At 36.2% G+C, this 25,313-nt stretch overlaps 2 protein-coding genes and 2 long non-coding RNA genes across 50 annotated transcripts; 3 read left to right on the forward strand and 1 right to left on the reverse strand.

The window, feature by feature from the left end:
• The first annotated feature begins 494 nt into the window (after positions 1-494).
• Positions 495-953, forward strand: LOC147511189 (uncharacterized). The gene has a single exon (XM_086598387.1). It carries the CDS (start codon positions 495-497, stop codon positions 951-953), a length of 459 nt encoding a protein of 152 aa, XP_086454513.1.
• Positions 954-1,324: 371 nt separating this feature from the next.
• Positions 1,325-11,365, forward strand: LOC147511190 (uncharacterized). Of its 2 annotated transcripts, none has more exons than XR_015216953.1 (5): positions 1,325-1,438; positions 1,533-1,662; positions 2,240-2,363; positions 2,467-2,809; positions 11,123-11,365. It is a non-coding gene; the product is annotated as an uncharacterized LOC147511190 (long non-coding RNA). The 2 variants fall into 2 exon arrangements; XR_015216952.1 differs by lacking the exon at positions 11,123-11,365 and adding an exon at positions 2,899-3,101.
• Positions 11,366-13,455: 2,090 nt separating this feature from the next.
• Positions 13,456-25,105, reverse strand: LOC147511191 (110 kDa U5 small nuclear ribonucleoprotein component CLO-like). 46 transcript variants are annotated; one of them, XR_015219231.1, is made up of 11 exons: positions 24,877-25,100; positions 24,686-24,788; positions 19,269-19,353; positions 19,066-19,192; positions 18,420-18,546; positions 15,673-17,089; positions 15,167-15,511; positions 14,852-15,048; positions 14,604-14,716; positions 13,889-14,100; positions 13,456-13,792 (listed from the first exon to the last, which is right to left on the reverse strand). XR_015219231.1 is itself a non-coding variant. In XM_086602956.1 (9 exons), the coding sequence occupies exons 5-9, from the start codon at positions 15,220-15,222 to the stop codon at positions 13,786-13,788; spliced, it is 420 nt and encodes a 139-aa protein (XP_086459082.1). In that variant the 5' UTR covers positions 15,223-15,511; positions 15,673-17,089; positions 18,420-18,546; positions 19,066-19,192; positions 24,686-25,095; the 3' UTR covers positions 13,456-13,785. The 46 variants fall into 46 exon arrangements, 2 of the variants coding, with proteins under 2 accessions (XP_086459082.1, XP_086459083.1); XR_015219262.1 differs by lacking the exon at positions 14,604-14,716 and having other exon boundaries at positions 13,889-13,935; positions 15,673-16,348; positions 16,984-17,089; positions 24,877-25,094; XR_015219257.1 differs by lacking the exon at positions 19,269-19,353 and having other exon boundaries at positions 15,167-15,229; positions 15,409-15,511; positions 16,989-17,089; positions 24,686-25,105.
• On the forward strand, positions 19,544-21,526 carry LOC147511192 (uncharacterized). The gene is made up of 2 exons (XR_015219272.1): positions 19,544-20,643; positions 21,397-21,526. It is a non-coding gene; the product is annotated as an uncharacterized LOC147511192 (long non-coding RNA).
• Positions 25,106-25,313: the final 208 nt, after the last annotated feature.

A 25,313-nucleotide genomic window follows, 5' to 3' on the forward strand; every position in this document is an offset into this window, starting at 1 on the left:
ATTGCTTCACATGTTGATTGTTAGTTGGTAGAGATTACCATGAATAATTAGGGATTAGAAATACCCAATTATGATGCGAAAACATTGCAATTCGGATTATGAAAATTCTTCGTTAGTTTATTAAGTCGAATCAAGGTGGAATCAAATTCCCCTAATTTATTCTCATATTGTCAATTTAGTATTGACTTACCATCATTTCATTTATCGCATCTTGATTAGTTGATTCACCATCGTAGTCAATTTCAATTCCATTACTCTCACAACTTTGTTAGCTTACACAAACTAGGAAACCTTCACATCTAAACGAACTAGGAGTGGAACGAATTCTCTACTCTAAACATATTGTATTGATAACGAGAGTATATAACTTTGATATATTAATCGTAAAATAGTTTTAGTTTTACTTACATTTGAGTTTCATCACTTATTTCTAGGTAAAACTATCGTTTTACTTGTTATCAGAACCATGTTAGAATTTTCGGTTGAAAGCAAATATGCGTGCAAAGTCTGATCTTTTGTACTATGATTATCTACTGAGGGTTGGAAATGCTAAAGAGCCCTGCGCTGACAATGATATGATCAGAATTTCAGATGATATGGTTATCCCTTGGGAAAATGAGGAGTCCATTGACAAATTGATTGATGCAGTCTTCCCAAATCTTTGCTACAATGCAAAAGATATAAATTACATTGTGAATAGAGATTTGTTGATGCCTTTGAATAGCTATGTTAATAGATTGAATGATCATGATCTAAACATCTTCCCTGGAAAGGAAGTAATCTTTTATTCATTCAATTCCGTCGAGGATGATATTCAGAATGTGTATCAACAAGAGTTCTTAAACAACATTTCCCCAGGAGGTTTACCTGGTCGTGAGTTGCGCCTTAAGATTGGCCGCAAGGATAGATGGTATCTTCAAGGATATATGGTATCTTTGCCTGCCAAACTTTAGGTGTGGAAGCTTGGGACTTTTGAACAGTCTATTTTGAGAAAGGCTGCCATTCCTTTTTCAGAGGTCAGAACATACTACTTCTTTGATTAGTAAAAATTTCAGTTAATAAAAAAAAAAGAAAAAAGAAAAAAACTCATGTTCAAAAAGAACTAGGACTATTTGTGTTACATTTATTTTTTTATTTTTTATTTTTTTTTTTTTGCTTTTCATTATTAGTCAGCCTTATTCAGGTTTAATTTCTATTGTAAGATGCCGCACGATACAGTGCTAACTGAGTTCAAACTATAATAGTCTATTCTTTCTTGCGTTGTGGGGGACCTAGATACTTATTATAAACTTACTATGACTAATTTCTGTTAACATTTTATTATGTATTTTCTTTGGACACGGCCTCCAAATACTTACAGTGTGTCCTCTACATCGTCAACACAGATTTATTCGAATATTGATATCCCACAGACACAACCTTCGCTACATAGTACCAGGTATTGAGCAAAAACTTCCAAAAACCTCGACAAAAATAAGATACACGTTGAAATCCATATTAAGTATTTTGATCTAATACCACAAAAAATGCAGGTCCAACCACAAAGAAATTCGTTTCTTATCAAACTATTCAGTAGCAGACTACATAGCAGAGAGTTGCAGAAGCACCAACCAAAAAACATAGCAGGAGATTGTAGATGCAGTAAAGAAAGACAAGGCTGTGGTAAGATTATGAAATTTATAATGATCTACTTTTGTTATCTTAAATAAATTAGAAACTTATAGAGTTAGGTTTGTTGACAAATAAGGTGTAGTGTTCACATGCCAAGGTACAATAATGGGTGTCATACATGAACGTGAACCTTTTTACATATCTTGCAAAAAGTGCAGCAAGAAAGTAATGAACAGAGTAATTGGAAAATGGTGTGAAAAGTGCAACCATTTAGTTTTAGATATTGTTGCAAGGTATTCATCAAAACAATAAAATTAAATAGCATATAACTAGATAACTGCTAAGCAGTGGGGGTGTGAGTGGAGGGTGGAGAAGAGAGAGGGAGGGATGGGTTTGTGGGTGGGGAGAGAGAGAAAGTTAGGGTTTGGTTGAGAGGGAGAGGGAAGGAAGGAGAGAGAGAGGGAGGGATAGGTGAGGACAGACACACAGAAACCAACCAATTTAGTTTTTGTCCGCATCACCCCCCCCCCCCCCTCCTCTGCCCAGATCGTTCACTCCGCTCACTTGATTATTTTACTAAGTACCATATAATTTTATTAATTCATAACTTATCTTTTTTTCTGAAAAGGTCTTTCGTTAGACTCGATGTTCAAGATCCAACAATGAAGTCACAACAAATCGTCATTTTTGGTTCTGAAGCGGAAAAGCTCATTTCAATTTGAATTGAAGATTTGGTGGCTATGAATGACCGAGTTAGTTTATTATTTTTCAATTGATACCAATTATTAATATCTTCACACTTGCCTGTATTATCTTATATATTTTAAATTTACATTCCTTTAAATTACATTTCAGGATGAAGGTCCACTGATGATTAAGGAAATTTTGAATGAACAACTGATTGGAATATCCTTTTCATTTGAGGTTAAAATAAGTCAATTCAATTTGAATAATCTAAGTGTTGCATTGACAGCTAATAGAATTTTTCAAAAACATAATGGTGATCAAGTTGTTGAAACATCGAGAAAGAAACAAAAGGGTGTAGCACCAGCACATACATGTCTACATTCTTATCGTCTTTTTAGAAACGTTATAGATTATTGTGGAGGATACCAATTTCAAGTCTTCCACGCCAAATCCAAAGGATTACTCCAAATCTGAACAGAAATCGAATTGCCTAAAAAGGCCTTCATATAAGGTAACGAAATTATTTTTTCGTAATTATTTTTTATTCCACATTGTATACTGTGTGAATGAATAACAACATCATGATATCTTTGTATGCAGAAGTGGGTGAAGATATATCCACTTTCCAGTAGCAGCCATTCAAATTCTACTAAAGTTTAATTTTTGTATAAACATAATGATTGTTCTTTTTGATTTTGTATCAGACTTAATGACTTATGAAGTTAAATTTTTTCATTATACATATTATGTCCAACATTTTGCTTAGAATTTGCTTATAAAGCTATATCTTACCGGATTAAAAAGTATGACTTAGTTGCTCTCCTTTAACGATTCGTAAATTTTCTTTTAGTTTTCTATTAAATAACAAAAATTACTTCGGCTATTGCACGCGCAGCAGCGTGCATGCAATTTTGCTAGTATCTATAACTTGGGCCTTGCCCCTTGAGTCCTAGATGTACCCCTCTATTTTAGATTTTTTTTTCTCTTTTAAAGCATGGGTTAATTAGTGTTACCCCCACTAGATGAGCCAATTAGGATCCCCCCTAGATTTTTTTTTTTTTCGATAATACCTTATATATTCATAGAACTAGATCAGTACAGGGGTGATCTTGTTTGTCAGGATACAGTGTGGTAGTTGATCCCTTTGTTGCAGTTGGGAGGCCCATTTTGCTAACTGATGAGCCTCACCATTAGACTCCCTGTTTATCCACTTAAATTTACAAAACTCAAAATCAGAGCTTAACTGAACCACATAGTCTCTCAAGCTCTCATACAACCATGAACAAGACTGGCTATTTAGTGCCTTTATAACCTCTGAACAGTCCCCTTCTATATACACTTCAGTCCACCCAAAAGCAAGGGCCAGTCCTATAGCCACCTCAGCTGCAACCATCTCTGCTTCCTCTGCTGACCTGGCTTTGAATTTCCTAGTGCCTGCCCCTATCACTTTGCCTTCCGAGTCCCACGCTATTGTACCAGCTGCTGCCTCTCCTGAGCAAGCCTGAAAAGTAGCATCAAACCTTAAGTTAACACAGTCATTAGGAATCTCAGGGAACATAGCATCTAAATCATATTTAAATCTATCTAAAGTGAACTCAGGGGGGTTAGAGATCTCATTCTGTTTTTTGCTTTCTGCAAAGCCATTGTTGCATTTGTAGGCCTCCAGCTCACTTCTTCTAATTGTTCTTTCCCTGTTTGGAACCCTTTGTTCAAACTTAGCTTCATTTCTTGTTTTCCAGATGTTATTTAGCAGATAGCAAGCCTGGACTCCTGCCTGAGATATGTGTTGGCTCTTGCTATTGCACCAACTAAGAAACTTTGTGATCCATACTTTGGCATTGTTGCAGCCTTTGTTTTCCATTCTCAGACCTAAGCCTGATGTGAACCACAGAAGTCTGGACCATTCACACTCAAAGAACAGATGACTATCTGTTTCCATACTCTTGTAGCACAAAGGACAGGAGAAATCCCCCACCATATTTCTAGCCTCCAACCCATCCCCCATTGGCAAAGCATCCATATACACTTTCCATAGGAACAGCTGGAGGTTAGCTGGGATTCTTGCTTTCCAAATGTGCTTCACAGTATGTGTATTTAGGCTAGAGCTCTGCCCTATATCACTATCCATCGATATGTGTTTATAGGCAGATTTCACTGTGAGTTTCCCTGACTTCTCCCCACTCCAAACCACCTTATCCTTCCCTTGTCCCAAAGGTTTGATTAAAACTTCCTTGATCCTTGCAACTAAGAAAGGAGGAAAGAAATTTGTGAGCTTTGCTTCATCCCATCCAGACTTATCCTCCTGGAACAGGTCAGCCACATGGAGATCTTCAAGTCTGGGATCTTCCACCCCTAGTTCTCTCAGAGTCTTGGGTTTCCCATTATAGAGCACCCAAGGGTCATCCAGAACAGATGTGGAAGTCCCACTATGGATCCCCCATATCAAACCCCCATTAATCAGATTGAAAGTTTTGTGTATGCCTTTCCAAAAATAGGAAGCATACCTAGGTGGTTTCCATACTTCCCCAATCCAATTCTTTCCATATATACTTGCAAGTGTCTTTGTCCATATAGAATCAAAATCAGTAGCTGCTTTCCAAGGAAGCTTGGCTAACATGGCTACATTCATGTCTCTCATCTTTCTAAACCCCAAACCTCCTGCAGATTTGGGTTTGCATAACTTGTCCCACCCAATGGTATGGACACTTTTTGAATTTTCAGTACCATGCCAAAAGAATTCTCTACATGCTTTATCTATCTTGTCACAGGTAGACTTGGGAAACATATATGTTGACATATTATAGAGAGGAGTGGCTTGTACCACAGACTGGATTAGGGTAGCCCTTCCAGCCTGTGAGAGCACCTTAGCCTTCCAGCCTTTAATCTTATTGTGGATTTTGTCCACTAAGAAGTCAAAATCCTCTGCCTTCCTTTGAGAAAGCATAATAGGGATCCCTAAATACTTATCCTTAGGATCAAAAAGTCTCATTTTCCAGAACTTTTTTAACTTAATTTTGTTTCTAAACTTCATGTTCCTACTAAAGAAAATGCTTGACTTATCATAATTAATCAATTGCCCAGAAGCATCGCAGTAGTCTTTCAGGATGTCCTTGAGGTGACCCCCATCCTCAAGATTACCCCTAGTGAACAGGATCAAGTCATCAGCATAGAGAAGATGGGATATTGGAGGAGAAGCCCTTCTAATCTTAATCCCATGGATATTCCCCTCCTCCTCAGCTTTGGCAATCATCCTTGAGAGAGCCTCAGACATAATAATAAAAAGATAGGGGGATAGAGGATCCCCTTGTCTAAGGCCTCTTTCAGGGATGATCTTATCAAGAGGAGTCCCATCCAAGAGGACTTGAAAGGAAACAGTAGATATACATTGCTTAATCAAACTTCTCCATCTTTGGCTAAACCCCAACTTCTCAAAGATGTTATCCATGAGAGACCATTCTACCCTATCATAGGCTTTTGCCATATCCAATTTTAAAGCAACCCACCCATTCTTCTTGTCTTTCATGTTTTTCATATGATGAAAAAGCTCACATGCCAAACCAGTATTATCCCCTATATTTCTCCCTTTTATGAAAGCCCCTTGAAAGGGAGAAACAATCTTGTTTAGGTGCTTCTTTAATCTATTGGCTAACAACTTAGAAATGACTTTGTAACAAAAGTTGCAAAGACTAATAGGTCTAAAATTAGCCACAGTCTCCGGATTATTTATTTTAGGAATAAGGGCAATATAAGTTTCATTAAAAGTGGGGTTAAGCTCCCCCTTAGTAAAGAAGTCCTGCACAAAAGCAACAATACTGCTGCCCACAATATCCCAAGTGTTTTGATAGAAGCACCCTTGGAACCCATCAGGTCCAGGGGCCTTTAGGCTACCCATCTTTTTAACTGTTCTCCAAATATCCTCATAAGTGGGAATGGCAGTAAGGCTCTCATTTTCCTTATCTGTGATACAGGGTTTGAACAGATTTAGGATACTATCATTTCTTTGGGGATGATCAGAATTGAAGAGAGCTCTAAAATAGGAGTTTATATTCTCCCCTACTTCAGTTCTCCCTACACTCCATCCTCCCCCTTGCCTCTGTAGCTTCTCTATGCTATTTTTCCTTCTTCTGAAAATGGTTGAAAGATGGAAAAACTTAGTATTCTTCCCCCCCTCCTTCAACCAGTGAATAGTAGATTTCTGTTTCCAAAAGCTTTCCTCCTTAACCAACCACTCGAACAGCTCAGTTTTTAAGCCTTTTGCTGTTTCATAATTGGATAGAGAGAAAGGTTTCTTCAACACATCTTCCAGCTCTTTATTGACTCTTTTAATATTGGTAAAGATGTTGCCAAACACTTTCTTATTCCAAATGGAGAGATGTTGTTTTGTTATCTTATGTTTAAGAATGACATTAATATCAGGCAAATCATGAGAAATAGAGTTCCAAGCAGTATCTATAACAGGCATGCAAGTACTATCAGTGAACCACATGTTATAAAATCTAAAAGGTTTTTCATGTTCTCCTCTAATATCATCTTTATCATTAAGATTTATCATGATGGCCAGGTGATCAGAACTAGCATTTACCACATTGTATACATGCATGTTAGGAAAAAGAATAACCCAGGCATCAGTAGCCATAGCTCTATCAAGTCTTTCTATAATGTGACTTTGGGGGGCTCTATTATTACTCCAAGTATACTTTGGGCCCTTAAACCCTAGGTCGATCATCCCAAGCTCATTTATCAGCCCATTAAACTCCATCATACTCTTGTCAAAAGTACTTCTTCCCCCAATTTTTTCATTGAGAGAAGTAATGCCATTGAAGTCCCCAAACATACACCAAGGTCTAGGGATCAGGGCAGCTACATCCCTGAGCTCCGACCAAACTTTGTGTCTATTGCATGCTAAGGGTTCCCCATAAACAAAGGAAAAAAACCAGGGTTCAGTGCTATAATAATTATTTAATTTACCTGTCACCTGGTTCCTAGTTGCCCCCAAGATATTTAGGTCCACCCCTTCTTTCCAGAGAACAGCCAGGCCCCCACTTCGACCCTCAGCTGGAACACAGTAACAACTTCTGTACTTAATCATCCTACTTATCCCTTGCATCCTTTCAACACCAACCTTTGTTTCAGACAGACATATAATATCAGGATCAAATCTACCTATTAAGTCCTTTAGATTCTGAATTGCCGTGGAGGAACTTATTCCCCGGCAATTCCAGGCTTGTATCATATTTGTTGAGTATTTGTTGTGGGGACGACCTACCATGAACCCTGGAGGAGATACCAGACCCCCACTGCTTCCACTATCACTAGACTTACTCTTGCCCTTAGCATTTTCCTCTTTATCTTTGCTAACCTTACCTGAACATTCCCCCTTATACTGTTTCTGACCTATACAAAATCCCTTTTTGATCACCCAGGAATCATCCACAGCTATTGGCTTTGGTTGTGGGAACCTGATTTGAGTAATGCTATCCTCCGATTCGTACCCACCTCCTTCCAAGCTGCCCTGAGCAAGGTCCATAGGCATGTTCCCAACAGACACTTCCTCTTGCATCCCATTATTCTGAGAAACCAAATTTGTACCAGCCTCTTGAGAGTTATAGTCTTCCCCCCATTCGGTAAAAGCATCAGAAGGAATTTGGTCTTCTGGGATGGAGTGACCTGAGTCAGTTGGGATGGTAGAGTCCAGGGATCTATTGGAGATTGATGGTTCAGTGGATACCTTTGAATCACTTGATATGCTTATCACTGGTGTATCGTCAGGAATGACCAAATGTCCCAAACCTCTAGCTCTCAATTCATCAGCCTCTCTTTTCGCTTTTTTTGATTGTCTTACTACCTTCCTAATACAATATTCTTCCCATTCACCATCATCCATATTTCCAAGCTTTCTCCCAGAACTAACACTGAGCTTTCTTTTTTCCCCCACTTCAACCCCTTGTATAGATGCCACACTTCGTTTAGCCAGCCCTTTACCTTTACCTCGAGACACCAACGTCTTAAAACCCCTACCACGTGAGAGTGAGCCAGAGAACCTGAAGGGGGTTGGTGCTGCTCCAGCTGATGGGTTGATTTGAAGCATCCCATCTCGTTTGATATTCTCAAGATATGGCATGAATGTCTCGGAACCAGATGAGATAGCTTTCGGCGAGGCGTGCTCCTCTCCAGATCTGTTGTCTATTCCCACAGATCCACATCTCAAAGCTAGCGCCCCTAGACCTCCAGCTGTGTCTTCCAGAGAATTCGATTTGTTCACCTGGGCTTTAAGTGCCCCATCTCCCCTATCCACCTTTTGTGTATCCAGATCCATTTCTGAACTATCCAAGCCCCAGATAACTAGACCTTGTTCCTTTGATGCTGGCCCAAGGCCCAAACCCAGACAGTCCTCCTGGGCTTCTTCATGTCGAATCCCCAGGCTTTTGGCCCAAACTACCATTTGGTTGTTTCCCCCACCCTCCTTCTGACCCTCCATGTCTGCTCTCCCAACGGCTACTGACTTAGGATTATTCAAACCTAATCCATCCGTTCTGACTCCTGTCAGACCAGACCTATCTTCCTCTGTCTCCCTTGTCCTGTTCTCCTTCCCAACAGCCTCGCTGGCATCCCTTGGTGGAGTTGAGAACAGCCCCGCTCCTTGCCAGTGTCTTCTGGCCGGAGAACCTCTATTTCTGGCTGGAATCTTATCCAACCTTGGTTTTTGGGGGGTTCCCGATATAGTAACTATTGTCGGGGAGGAGGAGGTTGCTCCATTGTAAAACACATTTGCCCTCAACACAAAAGAAAAGTTATTTTTTATATCTTTAGGGGAACCTCCCAGTTTCCTTATCTCTGCACTGTGCTTGTCTCTCATGCTACAGAAATGCAGATCATGCCCAATACACCCACAGAAGTAACAAAAAATGTCTAGTTTTTCATACTTGAAGGTCACTGGAATAACTTCCCCCATCTCCGTGCAGAGCTCCATACCTTTAAGTAACCGTTCTTTGATGTCCATACGAACTCTCACCCGCGCAACAGGTTTTTTGAATTCCGATGAGCAACAGATGTCAACCCCTTTAACTTTCCCAAGATTCATCCCAATGATCCTAGTATTCTCTTCATTTATTCGATCTCTTGGGAACCCATGAATTTGGACCCAGAAATCCACTCTGTCAAACTTCCTATCTGCTTCCAATACTTCAGAGTATTTACCTTTTTTGATGGACAGAATGAATCCTTGTATTACCCAAGGTCCATTCTGTTTTACATGATTATACTCGTCCACATTGTCAAACACCATCTTGTAAAAGCCTTTTGTAATCATTTCTATGTTTGTTTCTCCCTTTGTTTGCCAGCACCTATGTACCTCTTCCGCAAATTCTGTCAAGGCAATATGCTTCCCCCCATACAACTTCCCAACTAAAGTTGTATGTTCTTGTGGATCTACTACCAAGTTCTTGCAACCAATGTTAACTTGCTTTTTCTCTTTTGAGCAAAACAGGTTCTTCATATCATCTTGGAGTTTTTCGATATTTGCTTTCTTTTGATTTTCCTGTAGATCCTCATCCCTCACATCTCTCCCTTGTACCCCTGCCATCTGTTACCAATTGAGCCAGTTAGCAATCGCACCCCAGGAAAGATTGGGTTACAGAATCAGAAGACCAAGGTGATAGAGCCCAGTTGTAGAAATGGAATTATATTTCAGATGAGAGATGTAAGATTATAAGCCGTAGACAATCTTTTCTACCCTAGCCAGAGAGATCCCTTTTTGTTCTCTAAGCAAGAGGAAAGAAGAGAACGGACTCCCCAGCCAGCTAATGTTAGTAAACCCAAACCACTAGGATTCACAGTTTGAAATTTGAACAAGAAAGAGGGGGAAATTAAGTGAGTAAATCAAGATATCAAAACTGCTTTAAGCCGCAGGAGAGCTTTCGGAATTTTTTTGTGAGTAAATCAAGATATCAAAACCTAGATGGGACATTAGGGTTTCTACCCCAAATACACACAAAAAAAAACAAGGTCAACTCAAATTGACTTTTTTTTTTGTGTGTACTTGGGGGGAGACCCTAATTTACCCATCTAGTAGGGGGGAAATCATAATTGGCTCATCTAGTGGGAGATAGTACTAGTTAACCCTTAAATCATTTTGCCTCCATGAGTTATCTTTATGCTGCATAATCTCGTGTATATGTGATTAATTTTGATATTGTAAAGAGATATCAAAGTGTCCGCCGTTCATTTGTAGTTAGAGATGGAATGGAGATATATGAGATAGCCATCGCTTATTCTTGTTCTTTTGTGCGCCATGTCTCTCCGGATAATAACATCCACCTGAGCTTTTACTCTTTCCAATTGTGTTGGGCCACACTTTTTGAGCTGATTATAAAATAATCATCATCAGAAGGCTAATTTGAACTCTTTTAATCTGACATTCACTCAGAAGAACTATAAACTATGAAGCGTGATATTCACTTTTTTTGTATTTATTTAGGGAGTATGTTCTCATATTTTAGTTTTGCTTCCATGCTCCGCTCCATCGCAACAGTGAGAATGTGCATATAAAGGTTCGGTGATGTGTGAGAAGATTATCGTAAACAAAATCTTATGCATTCATGGTTAGTGTTTGGATTTTTTTTTTTTTTTTTTCCATTTGTTTGTACTTAGGGCCGGGCCGTATCAACTTGGTGATAGTTGCTATAATTGACACATAACAGTGATTTTTCATATTGATAGTTGGTATTAATTGGATTCCTTCTCTTTGTTTGGTTTTGACATGATTTCGTTAATGGGTATGGTCTTATGCAAATTTCTTTATTTCTTCATCTTTTGTTTGTTGTAGGAAAGTGTGCATTTATTGAGTTGACAACCAACGCTTGCTTGATCGCACGCGTCCATCTGTACAAATGTGTGACTTGTACGTAAAGCCTTAGCGATAGAGTTGTTGCCATTGGAAGACTGATTAGTGATCGTAAGCGGATACCTGCAAATGCATATTGCGTTGTAGTGGAAAAGATTCACTTTCATGTTGGCTTTGGTGTTAAGAGGAATTTTTTTTGGTGATGTTGGAATTTGTTGTACAGTTCTTTATCCCTTATGTACGTTACATTATTTATTTACTATATCTTAAATATTTGTTTGTTGAGGGATTTGAGTTTTGATGAATTTTAAATTATGAAATGAAAAGATTTTGCTTATGTTCACTTACTGTGTTCCAATTTTATTTTATGTTAACACTATGTGGGTGATGATTATTATTAGGTACAAGATATAGGGTATTGGCACAATAAATAACAACCATAAATATGAGATTTGCAATCCACTATGCAAAAACGACCGCTATTGTAGTTGTTTATTTGTAAAAAAAAAAAGGGTGAGACAAACTAAAATTTACATGAGCTAAAGGCTGTCATATTTTTAATAAGTAAAAGTGCCCCAGGCCATCGTTTTATATAGAAGTGTTAAAAAGCTGTCATATTTTTAATAAGTAAAAGTGCCCCGAGCTGTCATTTCTCAAATACTACAGCACTTTTTATGACGGGCCTAACAACGGATTTAATATGTCGTTAATGTCATAAAATGACAGATTATGACCGTCATGTTTCGACTATTTTTTTGTTGTGCATATCTAGCCAAAAGTCTCTTCTGAATGATTATTGAGTGATGACACAAAGAATGTCCGGATAGAAAGACCACACGTCCACTTGCTTGATCACCACTCTATATCCTAAGGGAGAATTTAGGCTTTTTTTGGATCAATACAGCCAAATACACGTTAAAAACCCCAAAAAGATAGTTTTTCCTCTAGTTACCCCTCTTAAGCCTTCACTATTTTCTAAAAGTCTTTTTATTTTTCATCAAAAATTCCTGACCCATTACAACACACAATAAAAAGCTTACCTAGCTGACGAGTTGAGAAATGGATGGATATCAGAAGTAAAAGAGAATAGAAGATCTTGTATAAAAATAGATCAGTTAGTTGCTTCGAAAAGAAAATAAAGGAAAGAAAAGAAAGACCCATCAAAAACCAAAACTCCAAAAAAAATCAAAGGAGTCAAAAATCGAATCTCCAAAAGTTCAAAATCAAAAGGAGACGATATCAAAAGCAAAAAGAAAAGCAAAGTTAGAAATCCTAAAATTCAAAATCATATGGAGTGACAAAGCCAAAGGGCTAATGAATCACAATTCGGAAACAAAGAACAAAATGAGGTTCTTCTCTGGTTACAAATATCTTGAAGACCCAATTTCTCATCTTATCATATTTTTGTTTTTCCCTTCCTTTTTCTTTCTAAACCATCACCCTAGCCCCATAACTCATAATAAAAGACCTCTAGCTGTGATAGTAAGTAGCAAGCGTGATCAATCGACCTCGGTTTATTTAGACGTCATTTGAGTATGTGAAAAATATAAGTGCCTGCTGCACTTGAGATAATGAACTTTGAGTGAATCTATTAGAGAGTCGTGATTGCAACACATCCATGTGAGAACCCACCTTAAGGACAATCTACACCATAACAACCTATTTGTAATGGATATACATCCGTTACAAAAAATATTAGTAACAATTATCTTGCATTGACACAATTGCATGACAAATATTAATAACGGATATTAGTAACGGTTATCAAGTGTTAGAAAATTTACTAACGGTTCAAGTGTTACTAAAATTAATTTAAGTAACACGTACATATCAACCGTTAGTAAGTTATTAATAACGGTTATTAATTTTGTTCTTCATTCATTCCCAACAAATAAAAGTGTTAGTAATTAGTCCTTCCTAACGCTTGCCATTCCGTTACTATAACTATTTGGATGAAGCATTTGTAACGGTTCTCTATCAGTTAGTAATAATAAATTTTTATTTTTTTATAAAAAAAATGGAATTTTCTGGCCTGTTTTTTTTTACAGGTCACCTTCTTGTTTGTTAGTCGTGCTTAGCAGACTTCCCATCATAAAATTCACAAAGAAATTGAAATAAAAAGGATAAATATGAAATAGAAAACTAAAAGGATAGGATTGAAATCTATTAATAAAACATATAGCCAAAATCTTTGGACAAAATAGAACAACTAAAAGGTGTGGAGGATGCAACAAAATGGAACAATATAAAAGTTGTTGTATGGGCTGGGCTTCTGTTGGCGTGCTGGGCTGAAATTTAAATTGGGTCGGATGGGGTGGGTTTTGAAACAGTGCCGTATAGCACGGGCATACACTAGTAACAATATACACTGTAGAAGACACAACATGCCCCCATTCTGCTTGTACAAGAAAGCCATATACAGGTCATTTACATCATAACCTTGGGATTGCAAGATATCAAAAATGAGCTTACGTAACAAAAATTAGTTAACTGAACATAACCCATAGGAGATTGGTAAAGTGACCGGCTCTCGACTTGGTGTTTCAGCAATGTTCACAACATCTGCTGATGAAGATCGGCAGCCTGTTGAGCGAGTTCCACCACCATGGATTCATCAAAGAATTTGTTGATGCACACACCTTCACTCATTCCCTGCCAGAAACAACAAAGATTTCAGTAAAACACCATTCCTAGAGATGGAGCTTGGACAGACCCATGTAACAAAATTTGTGCTAAAAGAAACCATACCTTGCGATGTCATATCTCGTTTTTACCATAAATTCCCTGGCAAGGTGCTATATTAAAGCAGGTTCAAGAGGTCAGAGAACAATATTTTTATTAAGGGGATCACCAGGAACTATAAACCAATGGTCAAACACAGAAACACAAAACGCCTGGCCTTGAGTATGGTACAACAAGTCTGTCTCGAACACAAAAGATTCTATGACTGGTAAAAATGCCTAAATTTTTTTTGAAGACCAAGAAATCCCTGGTTAACAATGACACTATAACACTGTAATAAGGTGTACTTAAAGGAAAAGATATTCAAGGTCTGTACGACATGAATGCATGATTTAACAAAAAAAATAGAACATGCTATGGAGGCAGAAGTATACAATTATGGTTCATGTATACGTAGCTCATTTATGTATAGTAAAAGTTAGTTTACCACTAGGTTACATGGACACGCCATATTTTGAAAAAAACCTGTGTCAGATACGTATCCACGTGTCCGTGTCCGTATCCGTGTCGGACACACACGGACACATATTGTATTTAATTTACCTCGAATTTCTGATTTACCATCTAATTTAATAAATTTATAATTATTAAAAAATTAATTAATTATTCCTATCCGTGTCCCCGTATCGATCATCAACTGCTCCCCGTATCCGACACCCCGTATCCGTGTCGGACACTGACACGCGTGCCCGTGTCAATGTAAACTAGGTTTACCACCAACCTTGACTAAATAAGCTGGGGTACCCGGTTGAGGGACATCAGCTGTCACGTGTCCACGACGACGAGATAACACTGTAGATTGCAGATACACAATCAATCGGGGTTTGTATATATCTGAAACAATACATAGGAAAGCTTAACAAACTCACTGGCTAGCAAAAATAACATACGGAGTGAAATTCAAGTATTTGCTCATAGCCCTTTTTGTTTCCATAAAAAAAAAAAGAAAAAGAAAAAGAAATGACTTACCTACATAATAAACAGGTTCCATAAGCCTAGGCATTGCCATCAAAAAAGCAGAATAGGCCACTCTTCGGGCAGTGGGAATGATCTGACTAGTACCCCTATGCAAGGGCTCCTGAGCGATCTTCGCATCAACAATCTTGAATTTCACATTTCTGATGGGCTTATCACAAAGGGGTCCTTCTCTTGCCCCCCACTGGAACCTGAAGTGAGCAACACAGTCAGATCCCAAAATCCAAAGAGCAAAAACACACTAAGATAGCAAAACTTAATCCAAACCACCTAGACTCTGTTTTACTTCATAATCCAGAAACAACATACCTGCTTGTCAGGCCGAAAAGGCCAAATAGACCGTGTCGCAAGCAAATCCCAATCATATTTTGTCTGGAAGAATTCACCAATTGTTTTCCTATTCCAGTCAATGCTTACAATACCATTTTCAATATCTTCTGCGAGTCCCTTCTCAAAAGGCTCAGCAATTTGAGGTATAAAAAGAACAAATTACAAGAGTACATGTCATATACTAACAGACTCAAAAGATAACAAGAAAAATATATTCCTACCATAGTGATTTTGTTCTCTTTGTTGGGTGTTTTAGCAAAACATTTCATGGATATATGAGGACTCCACCACCGTTTCACAAAATGAGACCACCAGATCAGCCACCTACAAAAACACCATATAGTTGTCAAACTTCAAGTCCAAAAATCATGTCTAGAAAACACAAGCACACACTGATATACAGTTGAGTCTCACTTTAACTTCCAGCTCATAATAGAGCTCCCTAAGGTCCTTTATTATGCAATCCAAATATAACTTACTGGTACCTAATATAGTGTGCTCCCCTGACTCTTCAACTTTGGTCGTCGCCAAAGGTTAACTCTTACTGATCTTCCTGAGACCCTCAACCATTTTCGGTAACTCGCTCGGGTTCAATGGCTCTGTTGCCATCTTGACAACAGGGAGAGTATTGAAAAGCAAAGGCATTAGTATGTAAATATCTTCATCATAGTTCACATTGCAAAGTGTAGCAGTTTTCATTATTGAAGCGTCAACCCCCTGGTATCAGGATAATAGTATATATCTCCCTAGAGACGAGAAGCAAATTTTGCAGCATCAAATGGGAACCCATGGAGCTTAACATACAGCTTGGAAAATGAATGCAGTGTGAAAGACCAGCCTACGTTTGCACTTGCAAAATTGACATTTCCAGCTACTGGGTGAATGGCCTCGATGCCTCCAACAGTCGCAGAAGCAGCAGAGATGTGGTCAAATCTCCAAATGCAATGAATTTGGCCTCATTAGAAAACATACAAAGTACTATCTATCCCATGTAGGTTGTCCTGGCCAAATCCAACTCCAACTAAGATAAAAATGTGCTCAAAATCAGTGCATCCCCTGAGCAGACTGCTGTACAAGTAGCTAGCATTCTCAGAACACCCTCAAGGCTATTTCAACACAAGTAGTAGGTGCACTGTCTTCTTCAATCATATTTACAACCCCCTATTTGAACCAAGTATATATGTGCTTAAGTAATCAAGTGCAACTATAAACAGTTCAACCCAAAGCCTAATTGCTTATAAAGTGCGTTAAATGCAAATTCGAATCGAAAAATACATAACAACCAAGCATAGGTGTACTACTTCAATAGTAAGTTATATCAAATTGTACCAATAACAACTACCTCACAGTCAAGTAAATTGTAAATTAAATGCAATCTGGTTCTTGGAAAGTCCATGTTCTTATTAGTTTTAAATGCTAAAGAGAAAGGAAGAATCAACCAACGTAGCCATACATCCAACTAGTATCATATTTCATACATTGCTCATGTATTTGAAAGAGGAGATCAACCTAGGTATTAACAATGTATATTTTTCTCCTTAACCAAATAATTTGCTTAAAAAAACTATGTATATTTTATACTATAAGTATGTAGCCAGTTAATGGCCTATAAAAAGGGTAACCACTTAGTAGCTTAATTTATTCCATACATTGTTTGTATATATCATGGGCACGACCTAGATATTAAGATGGCAAAACAGAAACTCAAAGAAACAATGTTGCTTGGGGTAATAATGGTTCATTTTGTACATACTATTGCTTGGTTAAAAAAATTGCGATTAGTACGTCATATTTACCGAACTTGTCAATTTAGGGAGTAGCTAGCTTATCCTTTCTCGGAAAACACCTTCACAAGTTTTGCACAAATCCCGTACCAAACGCAATACCTAGTATATTATTTCCCTGGAAATAAAACAAGTATAAGAGATTTTAAGAACCATTGCACAAAGCATGCATAAAGCATAGTAGGAATAACATCTTAAATTGAAGTAAGTTTCAATAGAACTTGTGATTAAATTACCAAAAAATGCCGGGAGTAATAAGTCAAAGGTTAGCTTACTTAATTTTGCAAACGAAGGCGAGCGTATAGAAAGAACTGATCTAGAAGCTAGAAAATACAGTCAAGCCACTAAACGAATTAGGAAACAAAATTAAATTTGTCTTTCAGTGGCTTGCATATATATATGGTCCAATCAGAAATATGGCCTGCATATTATTCTTTTTTTAGTGGTGATCACATACGTTTTTGTTCACAATCTAGCTAATATATGTTAACAAGTACTACACCAAAAAACTCATTTTTTTTGGGGGGAGGGAGGGAGGGGGGAGATACCAAGAGTACAATGAAAACGATAAACACCAATAAAGAGAAAAGAATAACTACTTTTTAAGTTTAACAATCCTATTAATGTCGGCCTCGATTCTCAAGACAAGTAGCATCTTACTCTCCATTTGCACAAAAAGTTGTTCAAATATCTAAAAATGATACATCACAAATTCAATATTTGAATGCTTCATAGACAAAGAATTATTATTTAATTTGGTTGCTTAAGGCCACAACATTACTAACTACATATGCATCACTACAAAGATATGCATCCTGACTACAGTGTTAGATCAAGGCTATCTATATGACTTTGTGAACTTTTGCATATTGATTTCATAAGAAATCCTTTTAGCAAAACATGACCACCTTATCGAAATCTAGACGTATGCTTATCTCTAATCCCTTTGGACTATTTAACATTTAATTTGTGCAGCGCAAAACCTTTTTGAAATGCAACAATGTTCAATGAATAGATAATTAAGGCGCAAAAGATATATAGTTTATGATATCATTAAAGTTTATATGTGAAATTTCTTCATACATTGGGAGGGGGCTGGGAAGGAAAGGAATAAGGAGATTTAAGAACACTTCTCAATGATTGGAAATGGACAAGTTTTAAGGATAGGCTTGCTGGAAGACTAGGCTTTCTTACTAGTTTAGTACAAACATAAAGCAGTCCAATGCAAAAGAACCAAACCTCCACACTACCACAATAAATCTTAACCCAAATGGGGTATTGTCTGACACAATGCGTGGCATAGATGGACTGGCGAGGATATCATTAGGTAATTCAGTCTTTGCATTTACTCATGCTAGTGGTGCAAGATTCAGATCTTTATTTGTGATAGATAATAAGAATTAAATTCACACTTTCACAAGGTCATGGATATTTAGTAATATACATACCTGAGATTGTACATGTGGCACAACTTGTAATGAAATAACTTCCCCCATATGATGGCCAGCTAAAGTTGCAACAAGCAACATCAGTGAGCCCGCCAATTCAGTAATGCAGTTTGTCTCGCATGTAATGCTGATGAAAAAATGAAAATAAAAACATATGAACATTGCTACAAATAGTAAAATGTGCCAAAGAACAAAAAGGGTCCAATTACAATGAAAAACTAACCTTATGATTAAGAACACGTACATCTTTCTTACTTATCAACAAGGTTAAACTAGATAAGAAATTGCATAATTGTTTTAGATGGAATGGACGTCCCTTTAAATTAAATCAAATACTCATTTAAATTAAAATGATAGCTTACAAATTAGTTTTTGATACGTTATGTTGACTATATGAAATAGTTACACAGACAACATCACACCAAGCTTCAAACTAATATATGAATAATAGGCTAGTTTATGGGATGGGCCTGCTTGAAACTTAGCGTATGCCATCTATTAATTTATGCAAGTCTACTATTAGGCTCAAGTAAATCACATTGAGGTGATCAGTTTTCTATGAAGAAGATTAAAGCATGCAATAAACAAGATAAGATCAGAAATAACACTGTAATAAATGATAAGAATCCAGCTTTAGCTATTTTACCTCTAGCTCCCCACACCTGCAGCCCAATCATTTCCAATTCCACCTTACATATGGCGACTAGCGTAGACCTGTCGAAAGCCTATCAACTTTATGACCTCGGCTTATGCCCTTTCAACTGTTCACCACGCTGAAAACAAAAAGATTTAGTTAAGAGTTTTAACTGAGCAAATTTAAGCATTTTGAAAAAGAAAATTCACACTTACTACTGCTTCAATACTTTTCCTCCTTTTACAAGCAATAAAAGTGTAGAGATGAACCAACCTAGCCTTGAACCATCTAATAAGCAGCCTTGCAAAGACATGATTCACACCAACATATAATGCAATAAGAGCTAAGGTATTAAATGAGCCTTTAAAGTTTCTCTTGTACTCAATCAGTTCTTGAACTCCAAAAAATCCATGGCTATTCAACAAGATCTAACACAAAAGATTGATCTAGCACAAATTCTAATCATATGCAACCATGAACAACCTGGAAATTAAAGAGAAGTCTTTAAAGGATGATCAAGAAATAATGCAACTTATACGTCATCTACTGTGTTCTAAACTTGTGTAGTTATTAATTCCTAACTCACTAATGCACATAGAAATTGATAACTGATGGCATATATAACTATACCATTCACCTTGGTATAGTTATATATGCACTACTTAAGAGTATATGAAATCAACTTGGCTTGCAGATCTATACACATCCATTATTTAACAATAAACTAATTCAAATTGGATCATTCCAAACTAAATTATGCAATTTAATGGGCTGGTAGCACTACTAAAAAAAAGGCATATTATGACGCTTGGTTTTTATCTATCTTGACAGCTTTGTTAAAAATTGTCAAGATAAGTGTTTTGGTGATATTTTTATGATGGCTGTTACAAAATTATGTCATGTATGACACAAACGTCAAGAAAATATAATATTTTTATGATGGCTATTGCAAAATTATGTCATGTATGACACAAACGTCAATAAAATATGATGATTTTATAATGGTTGTTGTAACATTATGTCGTGTATGACACATGCATCAAGAAAATATGATAATTTTATGACGGATTTTCTAAAATAGTCAAAGTTAGCAATATAATAAACCGTCAAGGCCTTCCACAATTTTTTGGGCAACGTCGTTGTTGGACCATTTTAGCTTTCAATTAAACCGTCAACATCTTGTTAAAAAAACAGATAAATATGTAACTTGATCAGCAAAAAAATGTCAATATTCTCTAAACCAGGCAAAAAAAAATGTCAATATTCTCTAAACCAGGCAAATTGGACATACCACGGCCCACTGGTAGTGAGCGGCCCATGATTAAAAAAATAATACCAAATGAACAAGAGCGGCCCTTATTTCAAACACTTTGGCTGTCTTCTTCATCGCGAATATGCCCTAGGGCAACATGGTTCTTTTTAGTCATCTATGTGTTTACTTCTAAATTGAAATCTGGAACTTCAATTGAAGATCGATCTCGACATCAAAAGGAACTTGACCTTAACAAATCGAGAAATCGAACTAGCTGTTCCTTCGTTGATATCTATTCACAGAACTTCTCTTCCCACTCCTTTCAGAAGCTATTAAAGGTGCCCCATTTTCCTCAATTCTATGATTTTTATGCTTTTGTCTTGGAATTTAGAATGATTTTTCTATTCAGTTAAGTGATTTGTGATTGTTTTAATTAGGGGTGATAGAAAGGAATATTTTTGTATTGTAATAGACTTGTTTTTTTTTAATGAGAGTATGTCCTTGTTGTTGATTTTGCAATTCTAGTCTTCTGTTTCGTTTCTTGTGCTACAACAAACCAGTTTGTCACAATACGCAGACTTCACGATTATGTTATTCTGTTTTTCTTAATCTATCTATTTGCAATCTGTAGGAATTACATTGATTGGTAGTATGCTCAATCAGTATGCCAATACCCCCGACATGGCTGATTTATTTTATATACTATGGAATCAAAGTAAGAACAAATACTATTTAGAAGGTCAGTGCACTAGTTTGATTATTCGCTAAGTGTTTTAGTAAATCTTTGACTTGGTATTGTTCAGCACATATGTTAGTAGTTCAACCAGCTATACAGGAAAAACTATTTTGTTGTATTAGTTCTCTTGTGTTTATAGTTTCTGGATGTGCATGTTGAAATATATGTTGGTAAGACTCACTGTTCCTTATGGATTATTACAATAACTTTTAACTACTGCGGCAATATATTGGATTTTAGGTTACAACCCCTAATTAAAACTCCCAATTTCAAAAACCTTAATTTCTTTGGATTAGTGGTTCTCATAAATTGATTTTGGATTTTGCAATTTACAAATTTGGGGATCTTATGTAAGGTTCGGGCATCACCCGATGTGGACGTTTTGCACAACAGTGGCAAGGTCTAATCATATTGATTCATTTGAATCGACTAATTTGTTGCTTGGGAAATCAGGAAAACCAAATTTCTTACGTACATGCTTCTTATTTATGCTTCTATGGTCTAGTCATCTTCTTGATTCCGAATCCTCAACAAATCAGAGAAGAAAATCTTGACTAGTGCAGAGGACAAGTAAGCATTCTTTTCTCCTTTTTCCTTGTGTCCTCTCCTTATAAATTGAGGCTCTGAGTACGATTTTTTTCATTATTTCAATGTTGTTTTTGTTGGTAATATTTTATATTTAAGGAATTTTTTTTTCATCAAGATGGTTGTTAAGACTTATTTCTTCTATTTGATCAATTTGGGAAAGCCCTTGCTTAGATCAATGTGCTCTTATTCTATATATATATATATATATATATATATATATATATATATATATATATATATATATATATCTCAGAGTACGAAGCTTTGCACAATGTGTTATTTTTTTTTTAATTATAAAAATTGACACTAACTGCAAATTTTGATGCTATTTGGAACTATTGCATGCAAGTCTAGGAATTGTCACTTGTTACCCTGTGCAAAGCCATTACTATTTGGTATGTACGAATGGGATAATATTCTTGACCTTGTACGAAGCCTTTACTTATATGTGTTTTTTACTCATAAGATCTAACCTCACACCACTCTCACAACCTACACAGATACACATGTAAATTTGCATTATAATTTAACTTGATGTATTCCACTTAATGAAGAAAAAAGAGATAGCTTAATTAAGTACTCAACTAGCCAACTTTTTGTTTCTTCCTAGGTGTACTTTGGAAAGAGTGCAACATGGATCCTAGCTGCCACTTCACCTATATTTCAAAACATGTCTTAATGATACATAACTTGGTTCTTAGCAACTAGTTCTCGGTCATTCAAGGTATAATATGCTAGTTGGCCAGTAAGCTTAAGATATATTTCATTGTGTAGGTACAAAGTGATTGTGTAAAGGTTACCTAGTCTAAGCTTGGGAGAACATATACACTATAGTCACGGATCCAAAGTTTAAATATCCTTATCTATCTATGTGAGTATAACCATACTCTCCTCTTTACTTTCTTTGTCCTTAATATCAGGGGTATCAAATTGTGTTATTGCTTATACCAAACTTTGCACTTATAATGGGTGCATTATTTCTTAGTAAGATGGCTTTCACTGACCTTTTGTAATTTTCTTTTGTTCAGTAGTGACTTGTCATGACTAATAGATTTAAATTAATTAACAAATGGGCTCTTTACTTAACACCATGTGAATATTATTATTTTACTATACTAAACCATGTGCTTATCTTTCATTTTTCAATTATTTTTAATTGTAAAAGTTCATTGTTAACTACAAGTCAACAACTTAGATTATTATCTTGGGAACTCCTGCAGGTTTTTGCAAATTATTTGGGGGCATCATTGATCAAGTTCCCTAGCTTGTATACATTGTGTGCAGGCCATTGCTCGTAATTGGCATGCAAGAATGGGATAATCTTCAATGATAGATGGATGACCTGAGCATAACGTGATTTGTTTAGGTCTAGCTAGGTAATGAATAATTTGTTGGCCTCACTGAATGTAATGGAAAAGTGTTTTACAATGTTAGTTATTGGTCATTTCAAAAAAATTACAACGATGTATACTTGTTCGTTACTATTATTCACTCTATATATTAATGAAAATTTCAAAGTTGCATACTTGTCATGTTATGGTTTGAAATATTGGAATGTAGTACATGCGAAATGATATTAGCTAAAAATATATGGTTGAGGTTATTGTGAATGTTCTAATTTTATTTTTGAGAATTTTGTAGTTGTTTTATTGGTGAAATAAGTTTACAGGTTAGGCATTGAATTACAGGTTATTATGTAGTATCTTTGGCAGGAAAAATATAATAATAATATAAATAATATAATTTTTTTTAAAAAAAATAAAAGATTTAGATGACGGTTTTAGAAGATAGTGTAAACTTTTTGTTGAAGCATTTTTCTTCCATAAAATGACGGTTACACAATAGACAATGGGCATTTTTTGACGGTTTTGTCGTGAAGTGTTAGTAAATATTGTGAATTTCTTAACGGTTGAAACTATAATTTATGTCCGGTTGCATATGAGGCGTCATAATAAAATTTACCAACTATGACGTTTTAAAGACTAACATATGTCATAATGGGAGGGACTTTTATGACGTCTTTCTATGAACCATCATAAATTTAATGATGATTTTGGTTGACTTTTTATGACACGCCCAGTAATGACGACTATTTTTTCATTCAGAAAATGTCACAACAGCTAAAAGCTGTCATAAAAAGCAGTTTTTTTAGTAGTGTAGATAACAAGATAGGTTCTTAGTCTTATACATGAATATGGTCTAGTCACTAAAGCAAATTTAATTTCCAGCAGGGCTTTTAAAAATAAGAGTTCATCCTCATATTGGACTTTGTCAATAAAAATTATGTTTCAGAGCACACGTTAATCTTAAGGAAATGATTCTACATCCTTGCAAAGTTTCTGAATCAGTTTAGTCTGACAAATAGCTAATGACTATAATATGGAGCAAACCAACGCTTATTCTGTTGAAGATGATAGTTCTGTTCAGGAAAGAAATTGTCTTTTTCCTATTAGATAGCCACTTCTGGAAGTGAATGAGACTGGTTTGGAATGCCGCAAAGGTCCATCAACAATAAAAGAGTTTAATCTACTTATAGAAAAGATTGAGTATCGACACTGGACCCAAAATAATAACCTAACTGACAATGGAAAAGGACTTCTGGAATCTACTGACATTGACATCTTAGAATGTTTATCAGAAAATTCTCCAATAAAGTGTCTTGATCATGAACCAACATGTATTAACTTGATGCTAGACCTGGACTTTGTGTGGCTAAACGAGACTGCAAATTAACTCCAACGACCAGAAGATACGTTTTTTTTGTTTGTGCATAATGTTCTTGTATTATATTTGTTGTATGGAATTATCTTTGTTGGTTTCTTTACATGCTTTACAGGATAAATACAAGAACACCATTAAAACTAGAAAATCAAACACTAAAGCATAATAATAATTATTATATATTGAACTAATTCGAAGTAAACACGATCTCAACTGGTAATTAATGACCGAGTATAAGGTTAAATAACAACAACAAACAACTATTTAAAATGAAACAAATCACACACTTGTATGCTTAGCCAAAACCAAATTGAAACCCTAAATATTTGTTTTACCTTGGTTAAAGCAGGCTTTCTACCATAGATTGAGCAATTTTGTGTTGAAATAATGAATAAAGATCTGTCCTTTTGGATGCTCGAGCAACTAACTTGAAAAACCCTAGTAGATCGACCAAAAAATAAATCTCATCAGTCATGAATTGAGAAAGATAGAGGAGAAAAGAGAAGGAAAATGAAGGAAAAAAAACCCTCATCTGGCTATTGGTGGCGGTAGCGAGAACCAGCACCAACACTTCACCCATTTTTCCCCTTTTGTTTACTCGAGACCTAGTTGACCCCTTGCCTGAGCGGGAGTTGAAAAACATCCCGCTAAATTTTCCTTTTTCTTTTGCTTTTTTATAATTCGTTCTCAAATTTTCTATTTACATTTTAAGATTGGTCACACTTGTGCATCCGTTAGCTAATATATCGATAAACTTCACAAAATAATTCATGTAAATCACTAACAGTTAAGTAACATTGTAACGGAAGACTAACTATTATTAATTTATTAATCATATGTGTTACAAACGTGAAATTGCAATTGTTAGACAATCATTGTTATGGTGTATTGACATTTATTGTTATGGTGTATTGACATTTATCTTTAGGTGAATAAATTACTGTACATATGCTATTCTATGTT

This window comes from Coptis chinensis, chromosome 3 (assembly GCF_015680905.1).
Source record: "Coptis chinensis isolate HL-2020 chromosome 3, ASM1568090v1, whole genome shotgun sequence".
Lineage (NCBI taxonomy): Eukaryota > Viridiplantae > Streptophyta > Magnoliopsida > Ranunculales > Ranunculaceae > Coptis > Coptis chinensis.